Source organism: Dunckerocampus dactyliophorus, chromosome 5 (genome assembly GCF_027744805.1).
Source record: "Dunckerocampus dactyliophorus isolate RoL2022-P2 chromosome 5, RoL_Ddac_1.1, whole genome shotgun sequence".
NCBI classification, from domain to species: Eukaryota; Metazoa; Chordata; class Actinopteri; order Syngnathiformes; family Syngnathidae; genus Dunckerocampus; species Dunckerocampus dactyliophorus.
The window spans coordinates 24445291-24465648 of NC_072823.1; the positions used below are offsets into that span (position 1 = coordinate 24445291).

General features: G+C 38.7%; 3 protein-coding genes across 12 annotated transcripts in view; 1 reads left to right on the forward strand and 2 right to left on the reverse strand.

Moving 5' to 3' along the window:
- Positions 1-4767, reverse strand: part of LOC129181063 (transcription factor SOX-6-like) — a 126127-nt gene extending 121360 nt beyond the window's left edge. For both annotated transcript variants that reach the window (XM_054775722.1, XM_054775721.1), the window contains exon 1: positions 4477-4767. The gene's annotated coding sequence lies outside the window, so the exon portion shown is untranslated. The remainder of the gene's footprint in view (positions 1-4476) is intronic.
- Positions 4768-5816: 1049 nt separating this feature from the next.
- Positions 5817-13768, forward strand: c5h11orf58 (chromosome 5 C11orf58 homolog). Of its 6 annotated transcripts, none has more exons than XM_054777001.1 (9): positions 5817-5957; positions 6311-6367; positions 6496-6615; positions 8295-8570; positions 8644-9858; positions 10164-10247; positions 10896-10956; positions 11027-11136; positions 11273-13768. In XM_054777001.1, exons 5-9 carry the CDS (start codon positions 9805-9807, stop codon positions 11480-11482), a joined length of 519 nt encoding a protein of 172 aa, XP_054632976.1. In that variant the 5' UTR covers positions 5817-5957; positions 6311-6367; positions 6496-6615; positions 8295-8570; positions 8644-9804; the 3' UTR covers positions 11483-13768. The 6 variants fall into 6 exon arrangements, 4 of the variants coding, with proteins under 4 accessions (XP_054632976.1, XP_054632978.1, XP_054632979.1 ...); XM_054777003.1 differs by having other exon boundaries at positions 6496-6556; XM_054777004.1 differs by having other exon boundaries at positions 6496-6556; positions 8312-8570.
- The window catches only part of LOC129181598 (pleckstrin homology domain-containing family A member 7-like), a 126698-nt gene continuing 117645 nt past the window's right edge, over positions 11306-20358 (reverse strand). The window contains exons 27-30 of one of the 4 annotated variants that reach the window (XM_054776996.1): positions 16628-16792; positions 16410-16543; positions 14111-14241; positions 11306-12645 (exon numbers count right to left, since the gene is read on the reverse strand). In XM_054776996.1, the coding sequence (XP_054632971.1) occupies positions 12596-12645; positions 14111-14241; positions 16410-16543; positions 16628-16792 (480 nt within the window). In that variant the 3' untranslated portion in view covers positions 11306-12595. The remainder of the gene's footprint in view (positions 12646-14110; positions 14242-16409; positions 16544-16627; positions 16793-20358) is intronic. The other 3 variants (XM_054776997.1, XM_054776999.1, XM_054776998.1) reach the window with 3 other exon arrangements.

Here is a 20358-nt window from a genome sequence, read left to right on the forward strand (position 1 = left end):
CAACATACAGAGTGACTTAATCTGTGACAGCACGTTTATAAGGACAGCATGTCATGGAATTACAGTACGTTGGAAGACATCCCATAACTACAGGGTGTTCCTAAAAGCTGGGCATATACTGTAATATACACATATAATTACAATTAATTACTGTACATACATTATACCAAAAAAGTTGTATTTTATTATATATACATTAAATAAGAAAATATTTTTAAAGACAATTACAATTAAATAAAAATAAAATATCCTAATTATATCTACTAGAATCATTTTTAAAAATACATAAAAGTAAAAATAATAAATGTGGATATTTTATTATTTATTTTTATTATATTAAACGTAAAATTGTATATAGTTGTTTTTGTTTTAAATTGTATAATTTTAGGGACACCCTGTACAACAAAACCCAGCACAGGGTCCAACAAAGGCCAGAGGTCAGTGACACACCCTCGTGTATGTGTCTCACTGCTGTCATGCCATTGAGGAAAAGGTGGAAAAACGCAACTAAACATTCTAGATTCAACTTGTGCTATCTGGACGAAGTTGTTTTTGTGTAACGCTCTAACCTAACAGAAGGGACAGACCGCTCCTTGGCAGAGGTAACATCACTTGAGCTGCATGAGGATATCAAAACGTTTGCATGTGTGATTAATGCAAAGAGGGCCTTCGTCTCCAAATTCCGCCTCCTCCTCCTCCCACTCCTCAATCTCGTCTCTCAGCTCATGTTCATCATTTGTCACTCAGAGCTGAAGTTAGCACAAGAACACGCGTGGCAACGACACACACCAGAAGAAAACGATCCCATTCCCACACAGAACAATATGACAGCTGGCATAAGAACTGTTCCAATCAGCACAATAATGCTTTGCTTTGGCCAGTCTGCGTACATCTGCACAAACTGTCAATAGTAGTGCACCTTAAATTACTTTACATCGCACTATTATACACGCTACAGCCACAATAAACGTTTTTTATTTTATATATTAATTGTAATAGATTTTCTTTTTATTATTATGTCAAATATATTTTTTACTTATTACTTCTTCATTTTTTTTCAAGTATTCAATATAATAGTTTTTTAAATAATTAAAATATAAACACTATTATACACTCTACAGCCACAATAAATATATTTTTATTTCATATATTAATTTTAATATATTTTCTTTTTATTATTATGTCGAATATATTTTTTATGTATTACTTTTACTTTTTTTTTTTACAAGTATTCAATATCAATAATTATGGAAATAATTCAAATATAAACAATATTATACGCTCTACAGCCACAATAAATATATTTTTATTTCATATATTAATTTTAATATATTTTCTTTCTATTATTATATCGATAATATAAGTAATATATCGATAATAATAATAAGTATTCAATATAAAGAATTATTTAAATAATTAAAATATACACCCTATTATACACTCTACAGGCACAATAAATACATTTTTTATTTTGTACATTAATTTTAATATATTTTATTTATATTATTATGTCCAATATATTTTTGATTTATTACTTTTTTTATTTTTACAAGTATTCAATATAAATAATTTTTTTAAATAATTAAAATCTAAACACTATTATACACTCTACAGGCACAATAAATATACTTGGATTTAATTGATTCATTTTAATACATTTTATGTATATATTTATATAATATATATTTTTAATGTATTAATTGTCTTCATTTTTTTATTATTATTGAATTCTAACAAGTCAGCCTTTGCAAAGACAACAATGGTGACTCTCAGAGAGGTTTGCATTCAACAACATGTTTATTGTTGTGCTGGTAGCTTGCAGGGCTGCAGGGAGAGGGTTAAAATATTAGAAACAGCTGTCATCCTTTTATTTCCGCGGCTTACGTTCAATTCTAAAGTTCCAAAAGAGAGGCCGCATATGATATGAGCCTGGCAAGAAGTAAAAATACGTTACAGTACATGGTACAGTACAACACAGGGGGCCGCATACTCCAAAATCTAAGGATTCGGGGGCCATTTTGATATTTGTAATATTTTTATGCAAAGAAAAAAAAAACAGCCTGCTTGGCAGCTTTGAGTTATTAGCATCAACAATTCAACTGTTTCACTTTAATTTACGCCTGTTTGCTGTTTTTTTTCCTCATTGTTGCTGTTGTTTTTCTTGTACTTTTTAAAATAAAGTGCAACAGGCTGAGAAAAAATGAGCTTGGGGCCAAACATGGCCCCCGTGCCGCACTTTAGACACCGCGTGGCAGATCGCAGCTACGTTTAAGAGAGGTTTAGGCAGGGATGTTTTGAGTGCACTGATTGTGAGGACAGAGGGGGAGGAAAAAAAAAAAGAGGTGCATGTTGTGTCAGACAGGGTCCAGAGAGGAGCTATGAAGGCCGGGGGGGGGGGGACGACAATGTGCTGAATTGGCAGCCTATATATAAGTCTGCCATTTGGACACACTAATGCCACTTTACCTTATGAGGGAACGGCAGCCTGCAGCACCTGCTCCTAACAAAATGCCATAGCAGATCAACTTCTGACACCCCCCAACGCCACCCCCTCGGATTGTTTTTCACACACACACACACACACACGCATGCACACAGAGGGGAGAGTGTGTTGCTGCTGGGCTATAAATTGTCTCCTCCAAACAATTAAAAGGTGGCTGAAGTCAACAGAACAGCCAATTACAGCAGACTTTTGTGCACATTCAAAGCCAGACATCACATGTCCAACCTTTTTGGACACGTCTGCGTGTGCAAAAAAGAAAACAAACGTGCATGAGTCTTATCTCGGCGGTGTAGTGCGTCTCTGCGTGAGGGACCACCCCGAGTAGACCGCTATCAGCCGCCTGCAGGCCCAGCCCCCCCGTGTCCTCCTGTACCCTCACCAGAACCTGGCTGAGGCTCAGGAAACGTGTCCCCCCACCCCACTTTGCACGATGATACAGTGCATCACAACTTCTACAAAGTTGCTGTTATGCTTGACTCATCCATTCTGGTCAACCCCTGTGACCCCCTAAAGAGGGAAAGCTCATAGGATAGGGCCCCCCACCACCTCAACACCGCCCTCCTAATCCCAATGTCCTGGTCCCTATTAGATTCCTGTGCATGGACCTAAAAGTGTCACCGAGCACGTCCAAGTGGGTCAGCCTGCATGAAGGGGTTCATGTCACTTTTTTTTTTTTCATGTTTTCACTAATATCAATTTTAATCATGCGACATGCAATTTGCGTGCATGTATCACTCAACAGTGTAACAGTGTACATAGTAAACATGAAATACAGTATATTACATACTGGTAAAGCATATTACATATTTATTACAAAATATATCTAACTTAAAATAAAGAATCTTTGCAGCTAGTATTAGAATTATTTTTTCTGGCTATTGTTTTTTTCTTGAATGTATAAACAAGTGGTGACACCAACGTTGCAGTGGAAATATTATTTTAACCGAAATGTAAAGACTTTTATAGCATTTTATAGCATTAATGGGATCCAAGTAAAGTAATACAAGTAAATATTTGATCAAAATGCACCGTTTTTTTTTTTCAGCTGTAGCTGTCTGGAGTGACATAGTGATTGTCATTATTCAACACTTTTACTTTGAAAGTAAAGATGTTTGCAGGGTTAGTAGTTGTAAGGTGACAGTGCTGGACCTTAGAAGCATTTTATGTACAATATTTACACCTCAAAATAATGATGGTTTTTGGTTAACAGTGACATTATAATAGTGATTATAAATATGTTATCTACAATATTTTAACTTACATTTAAAATGTTTATATGGTTAATAGTTGCATAATGATAGTGATTATAAACATTTTAATGTACAATATTTTATTTTCAATTTAAGATGTTTATTTGATTAACAAAGCCATAACATTGGTGATTATAAACATTGTATGTGCAACATTTAGACTTCAATTACAGATGTCTATTTTAGTTATCAATAGTCACATAATGATGGTGATTAGAAACATTTGATGTACAATATTTTATTTTCAATTTAATATGTTTATTTGGTTAATGAAGACATAATAATAGGGACAATAAACATGTGATTTATATACAATATTTTGGCTTGAATATGTTTAGTTTGGTTAATATTGACATAATAATAATGATTAGAAGCATTTTATGTATAATTTTTTTACTTAAATTTAAGATGTTTCTTTGGTTAATAATGACATATTAAACATTTCTATGTATAATGTTTTGACTGACATCCCAGATGTTTCATAGCGGCATCATGATAGTGACTGTAAACATTGTTTACAGACTTTAGTCAGCTGTCAAGTTGATTGTTTAAAGTGTGAATTGAAGGGCTGTTTATTTCTTGTGCTTTCTTATTCATATGCTGTATAGGAGTGTGTTGGTTTGATATTACTGCCCTAATATATGCTGTGCATTTAAAGAGTTACTTTTTAATTGTTGCTATTTTTAAACAACATGTAAGGCGTGACTGAGTAAGTTTTCTTACCTGTTCACTTGTTCGCTCTCCTGGGGACTTCTGGGGTGGGGTAGGGGGGTTCTGGCTGGAATTATTGGTCCAAACTGGGATACTTTTGAGGTGGACTCACAAGGCAAAGACGTCCAGTAAAGTCACCATGGCCAACTTTTGCTCAACAAGTCCTCAATGAGTCGGAGTTGTGCTGACGAGCGCTGGGTGGAAGAGTGGGTCAGAACCTCGCCTGCTGCAGGTCCTGCAAGGTTCTACGAGGTTCTCCTTGCAGAAGTTATTCCCCGTCCTGCGCGGCATGGACGTGAAGTCAGTCAGAGTGTGTCCCAGTGACGGATGAAGACACGCAGAACAGATAAGACCTCCTCCTTCGCTCTCATTGGGGGACAACTCCACATCAACTTCTTCTTTCTTTGGGAATAAAAAGCTTTCTTCGCTCATGGCGCTGGAATCAGTCCTCATTTTCTACTTGGAGAGAGTCAAACAATTTCAAATTAAAAGGAAGACAATGTAAATTGTTCATCATGTAAAATGTGCTTGCCTCGTGGTGTTTATTGTTGTGTTTAATGTTTTGTATGAAGAAATATACAATAAATGTTATTTAACAATTAAATAGAACGGGAATCACGATTAAAAATAATCATTTAAAAAAAACAATTACTTATTTCACTACAAATGTGCCTCCGGTTGAAATAGCGAACTTTAAAGTAGGCTTGTTAATGATTTCGCCTACTGGAGCGCCATCTAGCGGCAGCATGAATACACATACAGTGTAATTTATACTTTAAAAAATGATATGTAACATCGTATTGATTACAGCGTTGACGAACACAATTGAAATACTTTTTTTTAAGTTAAAATAAGTCCTATAAGTCCTATTTACAGGACAAAGAACCATAAATGTTTTTCTACGGGGATAGTTCAAGTCCAGGGACAATTATTGAAGTCAAATAGTGATAATTAAATGATTATAAAAATTAAATAACGTTGAATGCAAGTGTCACAATGTATAAGAATTAGGATAGTTAAAAAATTGTTTCAACACTACGCTTATTCTTGTAATTTTTAGACTTACTCGACTGCCACCTTCTGGTAATTTGAAGGTACGCTATGTACACTAAACTACTGTGACCCCCTCAACCCAATGCCAAATTTAAACATCCAGGTAAAAAAAAAAAGGCCAAAAAAACAATCTTACCTATAGTAATGTAATAATATATTATATTATTCTTGTTTTCTGGGTAAATATAAGTTCTTTTTGACCATTCAGTTATAAGTAGTATAAATAGTTGACACAATCCAACCACGGGGGGCAGCAGAGACGTAATCAAAAGCACTGCTGCAGCCCGACCGCAGAATAAGATGAACCGGAAGTCATCAAACATTCACTGCCTGTACATGGCGATATATATTTTTTATGAAAACGTTAAGGAATTAAAGATTATGAAATGACTTCCCCAGACAAAGAACATGCAATTAAACGACCAGTCTCTCCAAGTGAAGTGAGTTAAATGTCAGAAAAGTCATCGTAATCAGCAGATAGAAGTGGATGATTACGAGGGCACAGCTAGCTTAGTTCTATCTTGTTGGCTAATATTCAATGCATTACTAAAATCGTGTTAATAAGGGACCTCATTACTCCACATTTAACACAGAAATAACATTTTATACATTCAAATTAGCATTCGTTGTACTCGGTTGTTGATGTCGTTGTTCATCTTAGAGGACGTCATTTATTATAATGTAGTTGTTATTTAGTATCAAATGATGCAAAACGTGTTAGTTTTCTGTGTGGAAAATGTGAACAACCATGTCTGTCGGCTCGAGTGACCGTTAGGAGTGTTTGTACCTGCAGGCTGATCTGGGAAATAAGAGGAAGCATAAGTTTTTACATCTGATGGGAGCCTCCAAGGTGGGTGTCATTCACATTTATTTACTTATTTATTGATCCAAAGTTGCTGTTATTACTACTGCTTCACCGCCACCATTCAGTGACATTGTTAATGAAGCCTTTGTTTATGTCCTCCTCCTCCTCCTCAGAAAGGGCACACTGGACGTCGGGTCATTGGAGACCACAAGTCAACATCACACTTCTGCAGCAGTAAGCAAAATGATCCCCTTTTTCCACCGCGGGAACTTTTCTAGTTACCTGTGGTTTAGGTACAGTATTTTTTTGTTTTCTACTTAATTGCATTTTAGTAAAAACAATCAGACCTAATGTCTGCTTATTTACATGACATCAACGTAGAAATATATACTAAGGCCTGTTATGTTGAATGAAAACAAAAAAAAAGAGGGGACGTATTGGAATCTGTGCAGCGATCGAGTTGACACATACCTGCATCTGCCGGGGTATCCACGCACTGTCATGACTCAAAAGCGGCCTCAAAGGTCCCACTGTACCATGGTTCTTATGCAGCCTATAGCGATAACTCAATCAGAAATAACGTGTAATATCCAGTCATTTCCAACGTAATCCCATGTAAACCTTACGCAATGTACGTAGCGCCACTCACGTATGCTACACATCAATAAATACAAATACAGATAGAATAAAGCATATAAACGAAACATGAAATGCCGTGCTGTTTTCTTAGAGACGATTAACGTTGCTGTCTGTCCATCTAAAACTGACTGCCGAATTGTAGGCGCCCAGATGTAGACACCATCTTCATTGTGCACATACACTTGGCAGTAAAGATCTTCCATCATAGAAAACACACGAAGAAATGAATTTGATGCCGCTTTCAAGTTAAAGGCAATGGATTTGGCTGTCATAGAAGGAAATATGCAACTTTTGCACAAGTCTGTGTATGATCTCCTTACAGCGTGGCGTAGAAAAAGCGCTATTGGAACCTTTTTTTTTTGGGACACCCGTATTTTGTAGCACTACAGGATGTGCTGTTATTTTGAAGGCCGGAATTGTTGTTGTTGTGTGTAGAGGTCACTTGATGGTAGTCAGTGGAGAGACAAAGCTGTGCCAAACATGTGGCTTCTACAGCTCCGGCTCCTGTCCTTTCGTCCACGCTGCACCCCCGCAACATTTGTAGGAATCCTCAACCGCCCTGTTACATTATCTTCAATGGGTTTCCAAAGGCTGGGACTACTGCAAGATAGACACAGAGAGCAAACCGAAAGAGAGAGCGAGACAGACAGCGCGTGTGACGAAGGAATTATGACGCTATTCAATTCTGATACGGACGAGGAAAACTTGTGTGGTTTTAGTTCCCAAGAGGACGGCGATGAATGCTTTTTCTGGTGGGCTACTAACATTATCTACACTATTCGGCACGGTTTGGCGAGCATTGTTTGGGGGGAAAACATTATATTAAACGTTTAAAAAATCTTTCTGTGTAACATCTTTCTGTGCACACCAGCGTTTTATACATGAACAAATCTCTTTTTTCCTCTAAATGTAGTGGGTGCGGCTTATACACCGGAATTTATGGTTATCCTGTCCTGTCATTGATCTTTCTGTTAATTAAATACAGTAAAAATGGCCATATTTGAGAATATATATTAATTTAAAAAACGATTAATCTGATTCAACTTTTAAATCATTCGACAGCCCTAATATATACCACTGCCCAATGTGTTATCATCCGAATTTGAGTACATTATGTTACCCAGGTTAAAGGTTATTGATAAAGGTTCCTGGGATTTTGGTGGAAAAGGGGCTATACTTTCAAAAATACTTTGAATTTGATGTGTTTATGTTGGGGTCTGTTTACATAGTGTCCCTTGCAGCAGCAATGACAGACAATTCATTGGTTTAATTGAACGGCACTGTCATTGTAGACACTGTACATTTACGCCTGACAAATACTGTATATGAACAGTCCAGAACCTGTCACAGAAACCGTCTCTTCCATTCAACTCTCTCCACCACCATGGGCAAGACCAAAGAGCTGTCAAAGGACCTGAGGGACAAGATTGTTGACCTGCACAAGACTGGAATGGGCTACAAGACCATCAGCAAGACGCTCGGTGAGAAAGAGACCACTGTTGGCGCAATAATTCGGAAATGGAAGAAATACAAGACAACGGCCAATCTCCCTCGCTGTGGAGCTCCATGCAAGATTTCACCCGGTGGTGTGAGGATGATCACGAGAAAGGTGAGAGACTGGCCCAGAATTACAAAGGAGGTGCAGGTTAATTACCTTTATCTTTATATCGTCATGTCCACAGTCTCAGTCACATGGCGTTCCGCCAGCAGAGGGTCAGGGCAAGGTGACGCCAAAGCCCAAGACGCCCGCCAGCGAGAGCAGCGAGTCTAAAGACGCACAGCACAAATTTTATGATCCACACCCAAAAGAAACCACAACGCTAAATGACAAAACTGTCACAGAGAGCCGGAACACTGAATGCAAAGAAATGTACAGAATAGCCTTTGTGAAGCCATCGTAGGCGGGACAAGGGTGGGGAATGCGGGGGTTACCTTTTGTAAAATAAAAATAAAACATAGCATATTGTACTAAAAATGTCTACGGTTGAAATAGTGAACTTTAAAGTATGCTTGGTAATGATTGCACCTACTAGAGCGCCCTTGAGCGGCAGCTTGAGTACACATCCATTTATGCTGTAAAAAAATAATCTGCAACAAGTTACTGATGATAGCGTTGGCTAAAATAAGTTAAAATACAAGAGAAAATGTTTTATATTTTCCATTTATCGGACAAGGGACCATAGATGGTAGTCTGCAGTGGGAGTTCATGTCCAACCCAATTCATGATTAGAATTATAATTTTAAAAAATCATGTTACATGTATGCCACATTGAAATATAACTACTACAATAATAAATAAATAAATAAAAAGAGTACATGCATCTTCTTTTAAGTATTACAGTACAAATAATCGACTCCCACCTGGTGTTCAATTTGTGCTAAACTACAGTGACCTTGTGCTCAGTTTAAACATCTGAGGGAGAAAATAGAATAAAAAAAGTTTATAGATTTAACTATAGTACCTTAATATGAGGCCGTTTATGTTATATTATTTATGTTTTCCTAGTGAAGGAGTTATCCGACCAGCGTTCATTGTTAGTTTATTTAAAAAAAAAAAACATTTTTCATTCAAAAAAGAAAAAAAATAATACAGTATAACATACAAACACTCTTCAAACCAGAATGAAAGGGAGCAGAAAAAGACAAGTCTTATTGTCTCTGCCCCTTTTTAGTTTAAAAAGTGTAGTGACATAATCCAACCACAGGAGGCAGCATAAAACTCATCGAAAGCACCACTGCAACAGTAGAGGAAGATGAACCGGAAGTGACGAGCCATTCGCTGCATGTACATGGCAATTTTATTTTAGTTATTTATGTGAACAATAAGAGACAACGCTGCTCAAATGAGTTCTCCAGACGGAAAACACGGAACTAAACGACCGGCATCTCCAAGTGAAGTGAGTTGAATTAGGAAGTCATCGTAATCAGGTAGAAGCAGAGGACTACTTGGCTACGGCTAGCTTCGTGTTAGCTTGTTGGCTAATGTTTAATACATTTACTATATTCGTGTTAGCAGACTGATTTCTGCACATTTAACACAGAAATAAGTAATACATACTAAATGCAGATTACAGATGTCTTGACCTGAAAGCTTAGACGAGGTCATGTGAACTCATGATGCAAAAACGTTCGTTTTCTGTGTGGAAAATGTGAACACACGTCTGTCGGTGCAAGTGACCGTTAGGAGTGTTTGGACCTGCAGGAGGAGTCCACCCAGTGGGCTTCAGCTGACTTGGGAAGTGATGAGAGGAGGCAGAAATTTTTACGGCTGATGGGAGCTTCAAAGGTGGGTTTCATTCGCCTTTATTTGCTTATTTATTGATCCAAAGGTGGTGCTGTTACTACTGCTTTACCACCACTATGGATCGACCTAATATCGATAGTGTCGACACCAAGGATCGTACAGGTGGTCTTCCACGTACGACATCCGTGTTACTTTTTGTTGTCCCATAAATGAACATCTTTATTGTGGTCTGTAAACACCACACCACATAGCCTGCACTGGCGGAAGAACACCCGCCACGTGCAGCAATATTTAATAACAGAATCATTGATTTGTTTACATTATTACATTAATTACCGTTAAATTGTTCACAAATGAGCTGAAAAAAATGTATACATATCTTTTGTTAAAAAAAAAAGTCTTATTTGGTTTATAAGCAATCATAATAATTAGTTTAAAAAGTATCTGTATCAGTGATACTGGCCCTGTAGTTTGGCTGAAAAATGGATGAAGAAAGGATTTCGGGGGCCTTTTGACATTTAAAATTTTGTTAAACGGCCAAGTTTATTTTTGCAGTTTTATTTTCATTTCTGCAATGATGTGGCGCGGACCAGCAAATGAGAGGCACGAGCCACACTTTGGACACCACTGAGTGTGATGTGTGGTATCGGACCGATACCTCCTCCTCCTCTCTCCTTCTCTCCTCCTTAGAAAGAGCACACTGGACGTCTGGTCATTGGAGACCACAAATCAACATCACACTTCCGCAGCGGTAAGTAAAATAAATAAATAAATAAATAAATTTGATGTGTTTATGTTGTGCTGATGTGTGCGTTCTGCAGGCAAAGAAGATAAGAAGATCAGCCAGCAGCTGGAGATGCAGTACCAGCAGGGGATGGACGGCAAACTGTCGGGACGTAACCGTAGACACTGCGGACTGGGATTCAGCGAGGTGAGGTGTCACTCTGACATAAAAGCAGGACACCGTCCATGTTCGCTGTGATGACATAGGTTGTAAAGCTCCTTCTACAGTCAACTTGCAACATAAATATGGACTGACGATGTCTGCGTCTTTTTCTTGTCTGCAGTCTGATTCATCTGACGTCCCGCCGGCAGAGAATCAGAGTGAGGTGACACCAAAGCCTGAGACGTCTCCCAACGAAAGCAAAGACTCAGAGGACAACGCTTGTCATCCAGACCCAAAAGAAACCACAACAGAAAAGGACAAAAGCGTCCCAGAGAGGGGGAACACTGAACGCAAAGAAGTGTACAAAATGTCATTTGTGAAGTCATCGTAGGCGGGACAAGGGACATTTGTTGATTTGTACATCATGTGTTCACTTGTAGGCCAATCACAACCCTTTTTTATGATTTCCTTAGCCGGAGTGGTGATGCTGACATTGAGGTTTTTTTTTTCAATGACTCCAGTTTTTTTTCCTTATTGCTAAAAATAATAAAAGCACACACACAGTAAACTTGTATTACTTTCCTGTTTATTTTGTAAGGTGACAGTATTCCTTTACTTGATTCATCATCTTAGTAGCAAAGACAGACTGTGACCACTAGGTGACGCTACAAGCTGATCGAACGACTTGAGGACAAAAAACAAGCATGTTTTCCAGCGTGTTAAAATTGTGATTTTCACACGTAAAATGTTTGCGTTTTAGCCCATAAGAAGCCGCGGTGACACTTTATGACCTACAATGTGTCCTACACAGCTTTGTGCGTGAGTTGAACTCATGAAGTCCCTAAGTGCCATATAGAAAATATTTTGGTGTGGTTGTCATGTGACTATTTCATGATATGGCTTCCCCAGATGGTATTGTGTCAGGTAAGCTAGCTCATTTCCAAAAACGTTTTTTGGCATTAAAGCTCATTTTAAAGCAAGTTAACATGTTTTTAAAATCTTAACATGCTGTCACATATTACAATTCAATTGTTCTTACTATAATTCGTTAATTCATATAAAAGAAGCTCGGAAAATCTATCTCGTTAGCTATAAAGCTATCGAGCTTTTAGCTTTAAAATTGCTACAGAAAGCCGGACGGGACATATTTGTCACAATAGCAAAAATGCCAATAAAACACTCAGTAAATGTTAGTGTCTATTGTTCTTAATTAGTATATGGTCTTTGCTTTAATTCAAAGTATATTTGTGGTATTAAGCAAAAAAAAAATTCAAACAAGGAACACATTTATCATGAGCAATGTAGCATATATGCAACAGCTTTGACAATATTGGGGGTGGGTGGAATCATAATTGTCTTCTACCAGTGTATCACCCGTCATTTTACTTTAAACACAATCGGCTTCTTATGTGTTAAAACTGAATTAGTCAGCATTTGTTTAAAAAAAAGTATAAATTACTGAAAATAGAAGCAACTGTTGAAATTGGCTGTTTTCCCAAGAGTCTCATGTTTTCCCAAGAGTGGCAGTGGTGGTGACAGCAGCAGCGGCTTTAGCTGAGGAGAAAAACATTTTGTTTTATTTTATGATTATCTTCTAACGTTGAGTCATTCATGTGGATGATTGGCAGGGAGCAAGGAAACGTTAAAAATGGAACATTTCATTTCTCATTTCGAACCAGGAAGTTATTGGAGGTTGTATAATGAAATAACATTGAATTTTTCATAAGAGAGGGTGCTCCTTGCAGAGATGGGCACAAATAGCTAAAAACGTAATAAAAGCTGGCAATGTTTAAATTAGAGCCCGATTACGACGTATCACCAATGGATCAATACCGGTGAATATGTAACAGATATATCAACTTTTTTTTTTTTTGCTGAGTAGAGATTCTGTCGCTCCCTTCCTGTGTGTCTCTGTGTGCTACACTTGAGCCCGTCAGGGAGACCAACGTTTTAGAGAGACTATTTCAGTGTTTTAACGTCGTGTAAGTTGCATCTCTCTGAGATAAACAAGATATATGCAGATATACACAGCGTCCCACTTCATTTAATATTCCCATGCTCATACATTCACAAGTTCATGTCTTCATTCAAATCATTTTGAAAATGTTCCAAGGCATGTATTTAGTCTTAGTCACGTTTGGTCGTGTTTTGAAAGCAGCTACATTGTAACATAAAATGTAGTTTAGTCCTTGTACTAAGTAACGTGATGCGTGTTTTGATTATTTCTTATTTTGTTTGGGGGTCAACTTTTTAATGTTTGCTTCAGCATTTGTTTTTGAGCTGTTGGCAAATACTCAGTGGCTGCAGATGGAACTTTTCAATAGCTAGTAAAATATGACTGATTGATATTGATGAGATGTTTTTGTGAATAAACACATAATGTATTAAATGAAAAACATCTCGCATTAGCCTATGTATCATCACTTCCAGCCCAATGCAGCCACTTGTTTTTATTTGAAAATGCTCAACTATAGTATCACATTCTAGGCTACTGACCAAAATGCACTAAATGTTGATATTTTCATGTGACAGGCAGAGGAGAAGAGTAAGGTGTGGAGGTGTTATGTTAGATGCAACATGTGCATTGTGCAAGTTAGCCATGGCTGCGGCACCAGCACAGCGAAGAACACTACAAATTTGTGGCAACACCTAAAATTGAATCACAAAGAGGCATATCCTTATGTTGACAGTCTCAATTAAATTCCTTATTTTAATTTGGTAGTCTTCTGCTTCTTTGCGTTTAATCGCATTTTGGGTATTATAAGCATTTACTGTATGTTCATGTACAGTATATAACCTGGGTAAATCAATGCTCTTTTTTCATATATCGGCATCGGCCCCAAGAATCCCATATCAGTTGGGCTCTGTCCTCATGTCCTCAACAATGTCCTCGAGCTCAAAGCTGGCGAGCGGGTGAGGCAGCTGTGGGTGCAGCCAAGATGGCGGCCAGGTGGTGAAAACACTGAAAGCCTGCAGACGTTCATCATCATCATCATCATCATGACAAGCCAGCACTGACCTGCCACCAGTTTGCTCTTTTGTGACGCCTCTGCAGCCAGTGCACGTGATGCATTCATGATCCTCTCCTGCTGCTGCAGAACCAAGTCCAGCTCAGTCAGGTCCAATGGTGCCGACTGCAGGTTCTGAACACTGTGGACACGAAACATCAACAAAACACATCAGGCATAGACAAGTCACTGACAGCTGCATGGATCCTTACATTCTTTATGAAAATGCATACATACATACACATATACACATATACACTAGGTCCCCACGCAACGAACACAATTGGTTCCAGTCGATTTGTTTGTGAGTCCAACAAAAAGTAATATTACAAATGATACTACATGTACTACATATACATGTATACATATACAGTATATGTGTATGTATGTAAATATGAGTTTGGATGCAGTAGTAATATTAAACCAGGATAATTAATGAAAAAACAAGGATAAAAATGATATAATAATACATAATGATAAATGTTATTTACCTTTGAAGAGGAGTGGTCGAGCATACGTAGTTGTGCTGGAGTTGGAGGAGTTATTGAAAAAAAGGACAAATCGTCGTCGTCGTTACACTCTTCTAAAAGAGGTAGTGTTCTGTGGGTGGTGTAGAATTAAGCAGGCCTATTAACTCTTCATAAACTTTATGAAGAGTCACACGCTCTGTCCGGGTTCTATCATACAACTCTTAGCCTTCCTTTCTCCTCTTCCTCGACTTTCTCTCCTGTTGGTCCCATTAGCAGTGTCACAGTGCCCTCTACTGGTCAAGCATGTAGCAGTATAAATATGGACTTACTATAAGGCAAAATACATGCAAATATAGACCAGTCAGCTTGCGTTCGCAAGTCGGATGTTCCTAAGTTGGGGACCTAGTGTACATGTGTACATACACGCACACACACACATGTATATACATATACAGTATATGAGTGATTATAAAAACCTTTATTTTAATCACTTAATTTTTTTGCCACTAAAGCTCATTTTAAAGTCATTTGACAAATGTAATGCTTTAATAGGGTGTCCAATTGCTCTTACTATATTCCTTCAACAAAGTCACACAAAATGAGCACAAACAAATCATAAAAAGCTTACTGTATTTGTGCCAATGAAATACATGATTTAACAATTGTAATTCTTTGTTGAATTTGTACAAAAGAAGTATAAAAAAAGTTCAATGTAATGATTAATGAATGCATGAATAATAAATGTAAAATGATTTTAAAAATAATTTTACAGCATTAAAAAAACATGTTTTTATTTTTTTACCACGAGTGGTCAGTTGAAAGTCATTTAACAATTCTAATGCTTTAACTCATTCAATCCCAGGCATTTTATACAATTTGGACTGATCTTTCACGGTACAAAGAATATTGTGTCAACATGGAACCTACCAAAAGGAAGATTACACTCCCGACTTTCTTCAGGAAAAGAAACTTTAGTTTCTACCTTTTTCCCTTCTTTAGTAATCAGTCATAGAACATCAGTAAGTTTCAGGAAAATATCAGTTCCTGACTAGAAAAGGGAGAAAACCAGCTTTTTTATGAAAAGATACACTCCTGATCAAAATTTTAGGACCAGTTGAAAAATTGCTAGAATTTGCATTTTGCACATTTGGATCTCTCACTTCCTCCCTCCTGTCATGTGACTCTTCCATCCACATAATCCCTGCCGAGCTCTTATTAAATGCACTTCTTCCGCCATGTGGCTGTTTTTATGGCCTAAAAGTGCTCTGAAGTGAAGTGCTCTTTTTGCCTCTTGTGCAAAAAAAAAAAAAACGCAGAAAGAAGCATAAACACGTGGTTGGGATCGGGCGTTCGGGATGATAAAAACCTCTGACTACGTCTTTGGCACTGAATGAGTTAACAGGTTGTCAAATATTACAATTCAACTGTTGCTATATTTCTTCAGTGAAGTCATACACGTGCAAAAAAGTCATTTCATTTCATGATTCGTGAATAAACGATTTTTAAAAAATAATTGAAACGTTCAAATACTGTAAATGATGAGTTTTCCCATGATGTCATATTAAAGACATTTTACAATTGTAGTGGCTTAAACAGGATGTCAAATATATAATACAGAAATTATGTAATATAAATGTTGAAAAATGTATACGTTGATTTAAAAAGAACACATTTATATTATTTATTCCAAAAGATGTATTACATGAGAAATGCTATGTGCGCATATGCATCCACCCTACGCATTGACTGGACACAACATTAGGAACAGCATGTTAATCCTACAGTAAGTCCACATGATGATGTTTGCTTTGGGACCTCATGAGACTTGAGTGTGTCCTACTTGGACTTGCTGAGCAGGTTCTTGATGCGTTGAGTGCGGCGGCTCCTTTCCGCCTCTTCCTCGGGGCTCAGAGGCTCCTCAGGGTCCGGCTCCACATAGCGCTCCGGGATGGGAACCTTCTGAGGCTTGGAAAGCTGAGAGCAGCCCAAGAGTCAAGACGGAGGACGCTCACCTTTATCATCATCATCATCATCAACGCTGTCACCATCATGTCTGACCTCTCTGCTGATGTCAAGGTCGTAGTCCAGAGGTTCCACGTCCGTCTCTCGGACCAGCACGGCCTTCGCCGTCACCCACTGACCACTCTGCTTCTCCCTGCCTTGGCTCTGACCTTCATCACTTTGACCTTCAGCCCCCAGCCGCTCCTCACGCCAATCGAGCACCTGGAGGAGTATTTTTCCATAAATTAATCATTTTGAAAGAGAGAGAGTTTTCATCACAAGGCATAGGACAGGGGGTGTCCAACGTGTAGCCCGTGGAATATTCTCAAAAGAAAGTTAAACTAGAAAACAAAAATGTAAACAATTGAAAAGTTAATACGCCTCGTCACCTAGAAGTACTTTTTCTTTGAATTATTTTACTTCTGGGCCGTACGGTGGCCTAGAGGTTAGCATGTTAGCTACACACTCTCCATTGGGTATCTCTGTGTGGACTTTGCACATCCTCCCTGTGTGTGCGTGGGTTTTATCAGAGTAATCCAGTTTCCTCCCACATTCCAAAAACATGCATGTTAGGTTCATTGGTGACTCTAAATTGTCCATAGGTATGAATGTGAGTGTGAATGGTTGTTTGTCTATATGTGCCCTGCGATTGGCTGGCGACCAGTCCAGGGTGTACCCCGCCTCTCGCCCGAAGTCAGCCGGGATAGGTTCCAGCATACCCCCGCCACCCTAATGAGGACAAGCGGCATAGAAAATGAATGAATAATTTAACTTGATAGCATTTCCGTGTTAGCGCTACAATGCAGCAGCGATCTGCGGGACGACAACATTAAAAATCTATTTTTTTAAATGTCGGCACATATCCATCTGAGCAAAACATTTGGACACCCCAGATATGCACTGTTTGCATAAGCCCAACATCCAGTACATACACAAGTGTGGCAGCTAGTGGGAGACAAAGACAAGTTCAATCTGTGGACGTTCATCCCTGGATTATTTCAGTGTTTAAATTATGATTTCTTCATCATTAGGCAGGCACAGAATGATTAGTATATTTTTCAAAGATCATTATGACAAGTGTTCTAGTACATTTGTGTGTGTGTGTGTGTGTGTGTGTGTGTGTGTGTTACTTGTGAGTAATCATCCAAAGCCATGCATGTCCTCCTGGTGCAGCTGCAGCAGCTGGTGGTTTCTCTGCTTGCGTTGAGGAAGGAGGAGGACAGAGAGAGAGGGAGAAAGCATGCAGGCCCATGCGGGCCAAAAGGGGGCCAAAGGCCACTCAGATTAGCAAGAAGACGGCCAGGAGGCGCCGGAGAAGCAAGACACTCTCTCGTCTTTATTGTGGAGCGCTCATCTCTACAACTTACACACGGTTAGGTGGCGCTGCAGTGCACGTCTCTAACATCTCCGCTAGGTTTCTACTTGTCAGGACGTAGCTAATGCTAATGCTAGACATAGCTACCATTGTTGGCCTATCATGACATCGGGAAGCAACAATTCCAACCCTTCCAAATAAAAGTCAGACTTCTTCTTCTTGTGTTCTGCACACAAAGAAAGGAACGGTATCCTCATAAAGTCTATTTAACCTCATTTCCCTTTGGTCCGCTCCGAGATCTATCATCTGTTTTATTGCATTTTCAGCTCAGCTGCTTCAACCTGATTTTTACGATGCATAAAGACAACTCAGCTCCCAAACCGCTGTGGCTTGTTCAAGACATGACCTTTCTTAAGCGGCACACACGTGCTTAAAAAGCTGCTGGAATGATTAACATGAAAATATGCTGGCGATGAGGATGATCAAATATTGCGTCTTCCACTGTTCTAAAAGTGTCTTTGATATTTGCAGTCATATTATTGTCTTTAGCATCCATCAGTAGAACTACACTTCCCACTTCCTCACCAATGCTGAGGTGTGCTGTGTCTCAATTGGCGCACTTCCATACTTAGCCCCTTTGAGTGCACAAGTGTGTTATAGACGTTGCACTCAAAATTCTCTAAATGGTGAGTGGGCAGTGCTGGATGTCTACCTCTCAAAATGGCTGCCATCTTGGCTACGTAGCGGAAGACAATGGACTACCAAACAAGCGATGGCGTCATCTCCACCTCATTTGAAGAAGGTATAAACGCACGCAAGAAACAGTCATAATTAATTCATTTTTTAATGTAAAAAGGAGGAAGGAGGAGGAAAACAAAGAAGAAAGGAAAAGAAGTAGGAAGGAGAAGAAGAAAGGAGGCGGAAGAACAAGGAGGAAGAAAGAAGGAAGCAGTAAGGAAAAGGAAGAAGGAACAATAAGGAGAAAGGGGAAAAAACATTTAAGGGAAGAAGAAAGGATGACAAAGGGCGGGAAAGGAGGAGGAAGCAAGAAGAAAGGAAAAGGAGGAGGAAGAAGAAACAATAAGGAAAAGGAAGACGAAAGAACAAGAAAATGGAAGAAGAAAGAATGACAAAAGGAATGAAGGAGGAGGAAGCATGAAGGAGGGCGAGGGAAGAAAGCAGAAAAGAAAAGGAGCAGGAGGAAGAAGAAAGCAGGAAGGAAGCACAAAAGAAAAGATGGATGGAGGAGAAGAAGAAGGAAAACAAGGAGGAACAAAGGACGGACGGAAGCACAAAGGAAAATACAGAGGAAGAAGGAACAATAAGACGGAACAAAATGAAAGAACAAGAAAAGGGAAGAAAAATTACAAAGGAAGGGTGGACAAGAAGGGAGGCGGAAGCAGGAAGGAAGAAAGCATAAAGGAAAAGGAGCAGGAGGAAGAAGAAGAAAGCAGGAAGCACGAAATCCAAGAATACAAAGGAGGACAAAGAAGGAAAACAAAAAGGAGGAAGGAAGACGGAAAAGCACAAAGGAAAAGGAGGAAGAGAAAAAGAAAAAAGGAAGAAGAACAGGGAGGAAGCAAAAAGGAAAAGGAGGAGGATGAAAGGAGAAGAAGGAGAGAAAGGTGAGATGAAGGAAGAAGCGGGTAAATATTGCATTTGTCATTTCCAATTAGTGCACGATGGCAGGAATGGATTTGGGACAGCACTGCACTGTCAAAATGTGTGCACTCGGGAACTAAGTACAGCGTACACAGTATACTAATTGAAGTGTACTGAAAAGTATTCCATTTGAGACACGGCCATATTGTTGCTGAGGAGAAACGTCAAAAGAAATAAACGAATGTTGGACAATGGCACGGGTTCTCATTATGGATGTACGGTATATACGTAGACGCCTCATTGAATATCAGATGTGGCAAGAGCGAACGAAGGAGATCCCTCATTTATGGGCTGCATGGAATTGTATCAACTGGTTTACAGTCCAAACCAGATCTCATGGGAAAAAATACTTTCAATTGGATTTGGCCTTTATAAAATCATTTGAATTTACATTAACATTTCATTTACATTTTATTTTTGATGCATATTTGTTTCCCAAATATACTTGAGCGTGTGACTGGCTGAATTAACGGCATTAACTTAAATCACTTTGTAGAAAGGCGCTTTATGAAGTTCATTCCATTTCCTTGCAGTGGTTTATGGGGCAGATCCGCCACATCCAAAATGGCGGAAACGCCGACGTATCAGCAACGCACCAACCCGTCCAATGAGGCGTTTACGGTTAAAATCACTGCTTAGCCGCAGATTGCAAACAAAGACTGTCTAGTGGCTGTGAGCAGCATAGGATTGACTAGTGTAAAAACAAGATCAACTGCGTGCAGAATAAAAAATTTTGACTCCATCGCTGTCATGTAAACAAGTGCTATCGCTAGTTTAGCGTTGTCTCCATCAGCATTTGTGCTTTGCCTTG

What these genes read in the sequence shown, in the direction of transcription:
- c5h11orf58 (XM_054777001.1), top strand. Translation starts at nt 9,805, where the DNA reads ATGAGTTCTCCAGACGGAAAACACGGAACTAAACGACCGGCATCTCCA. An exon ending in GACCGGCATCTCCAAGTGAA is followed by an intron (nt 9,859 to 10,163) that starts GTGAGTTGAATT and finishes TTGGACCTGCAG; the next exon opens with GAGGAGTCCACCCAGTGGGC. An exon ending in GGCTGATGGGAGCTTCAAAG is followed by an intron (nt 10,248 to 10,895) that starts GTGGGTTTCATT and finishes TCTCCTCCTTAG; the next exon opens with AAAGAGCACACTGGACGTCT.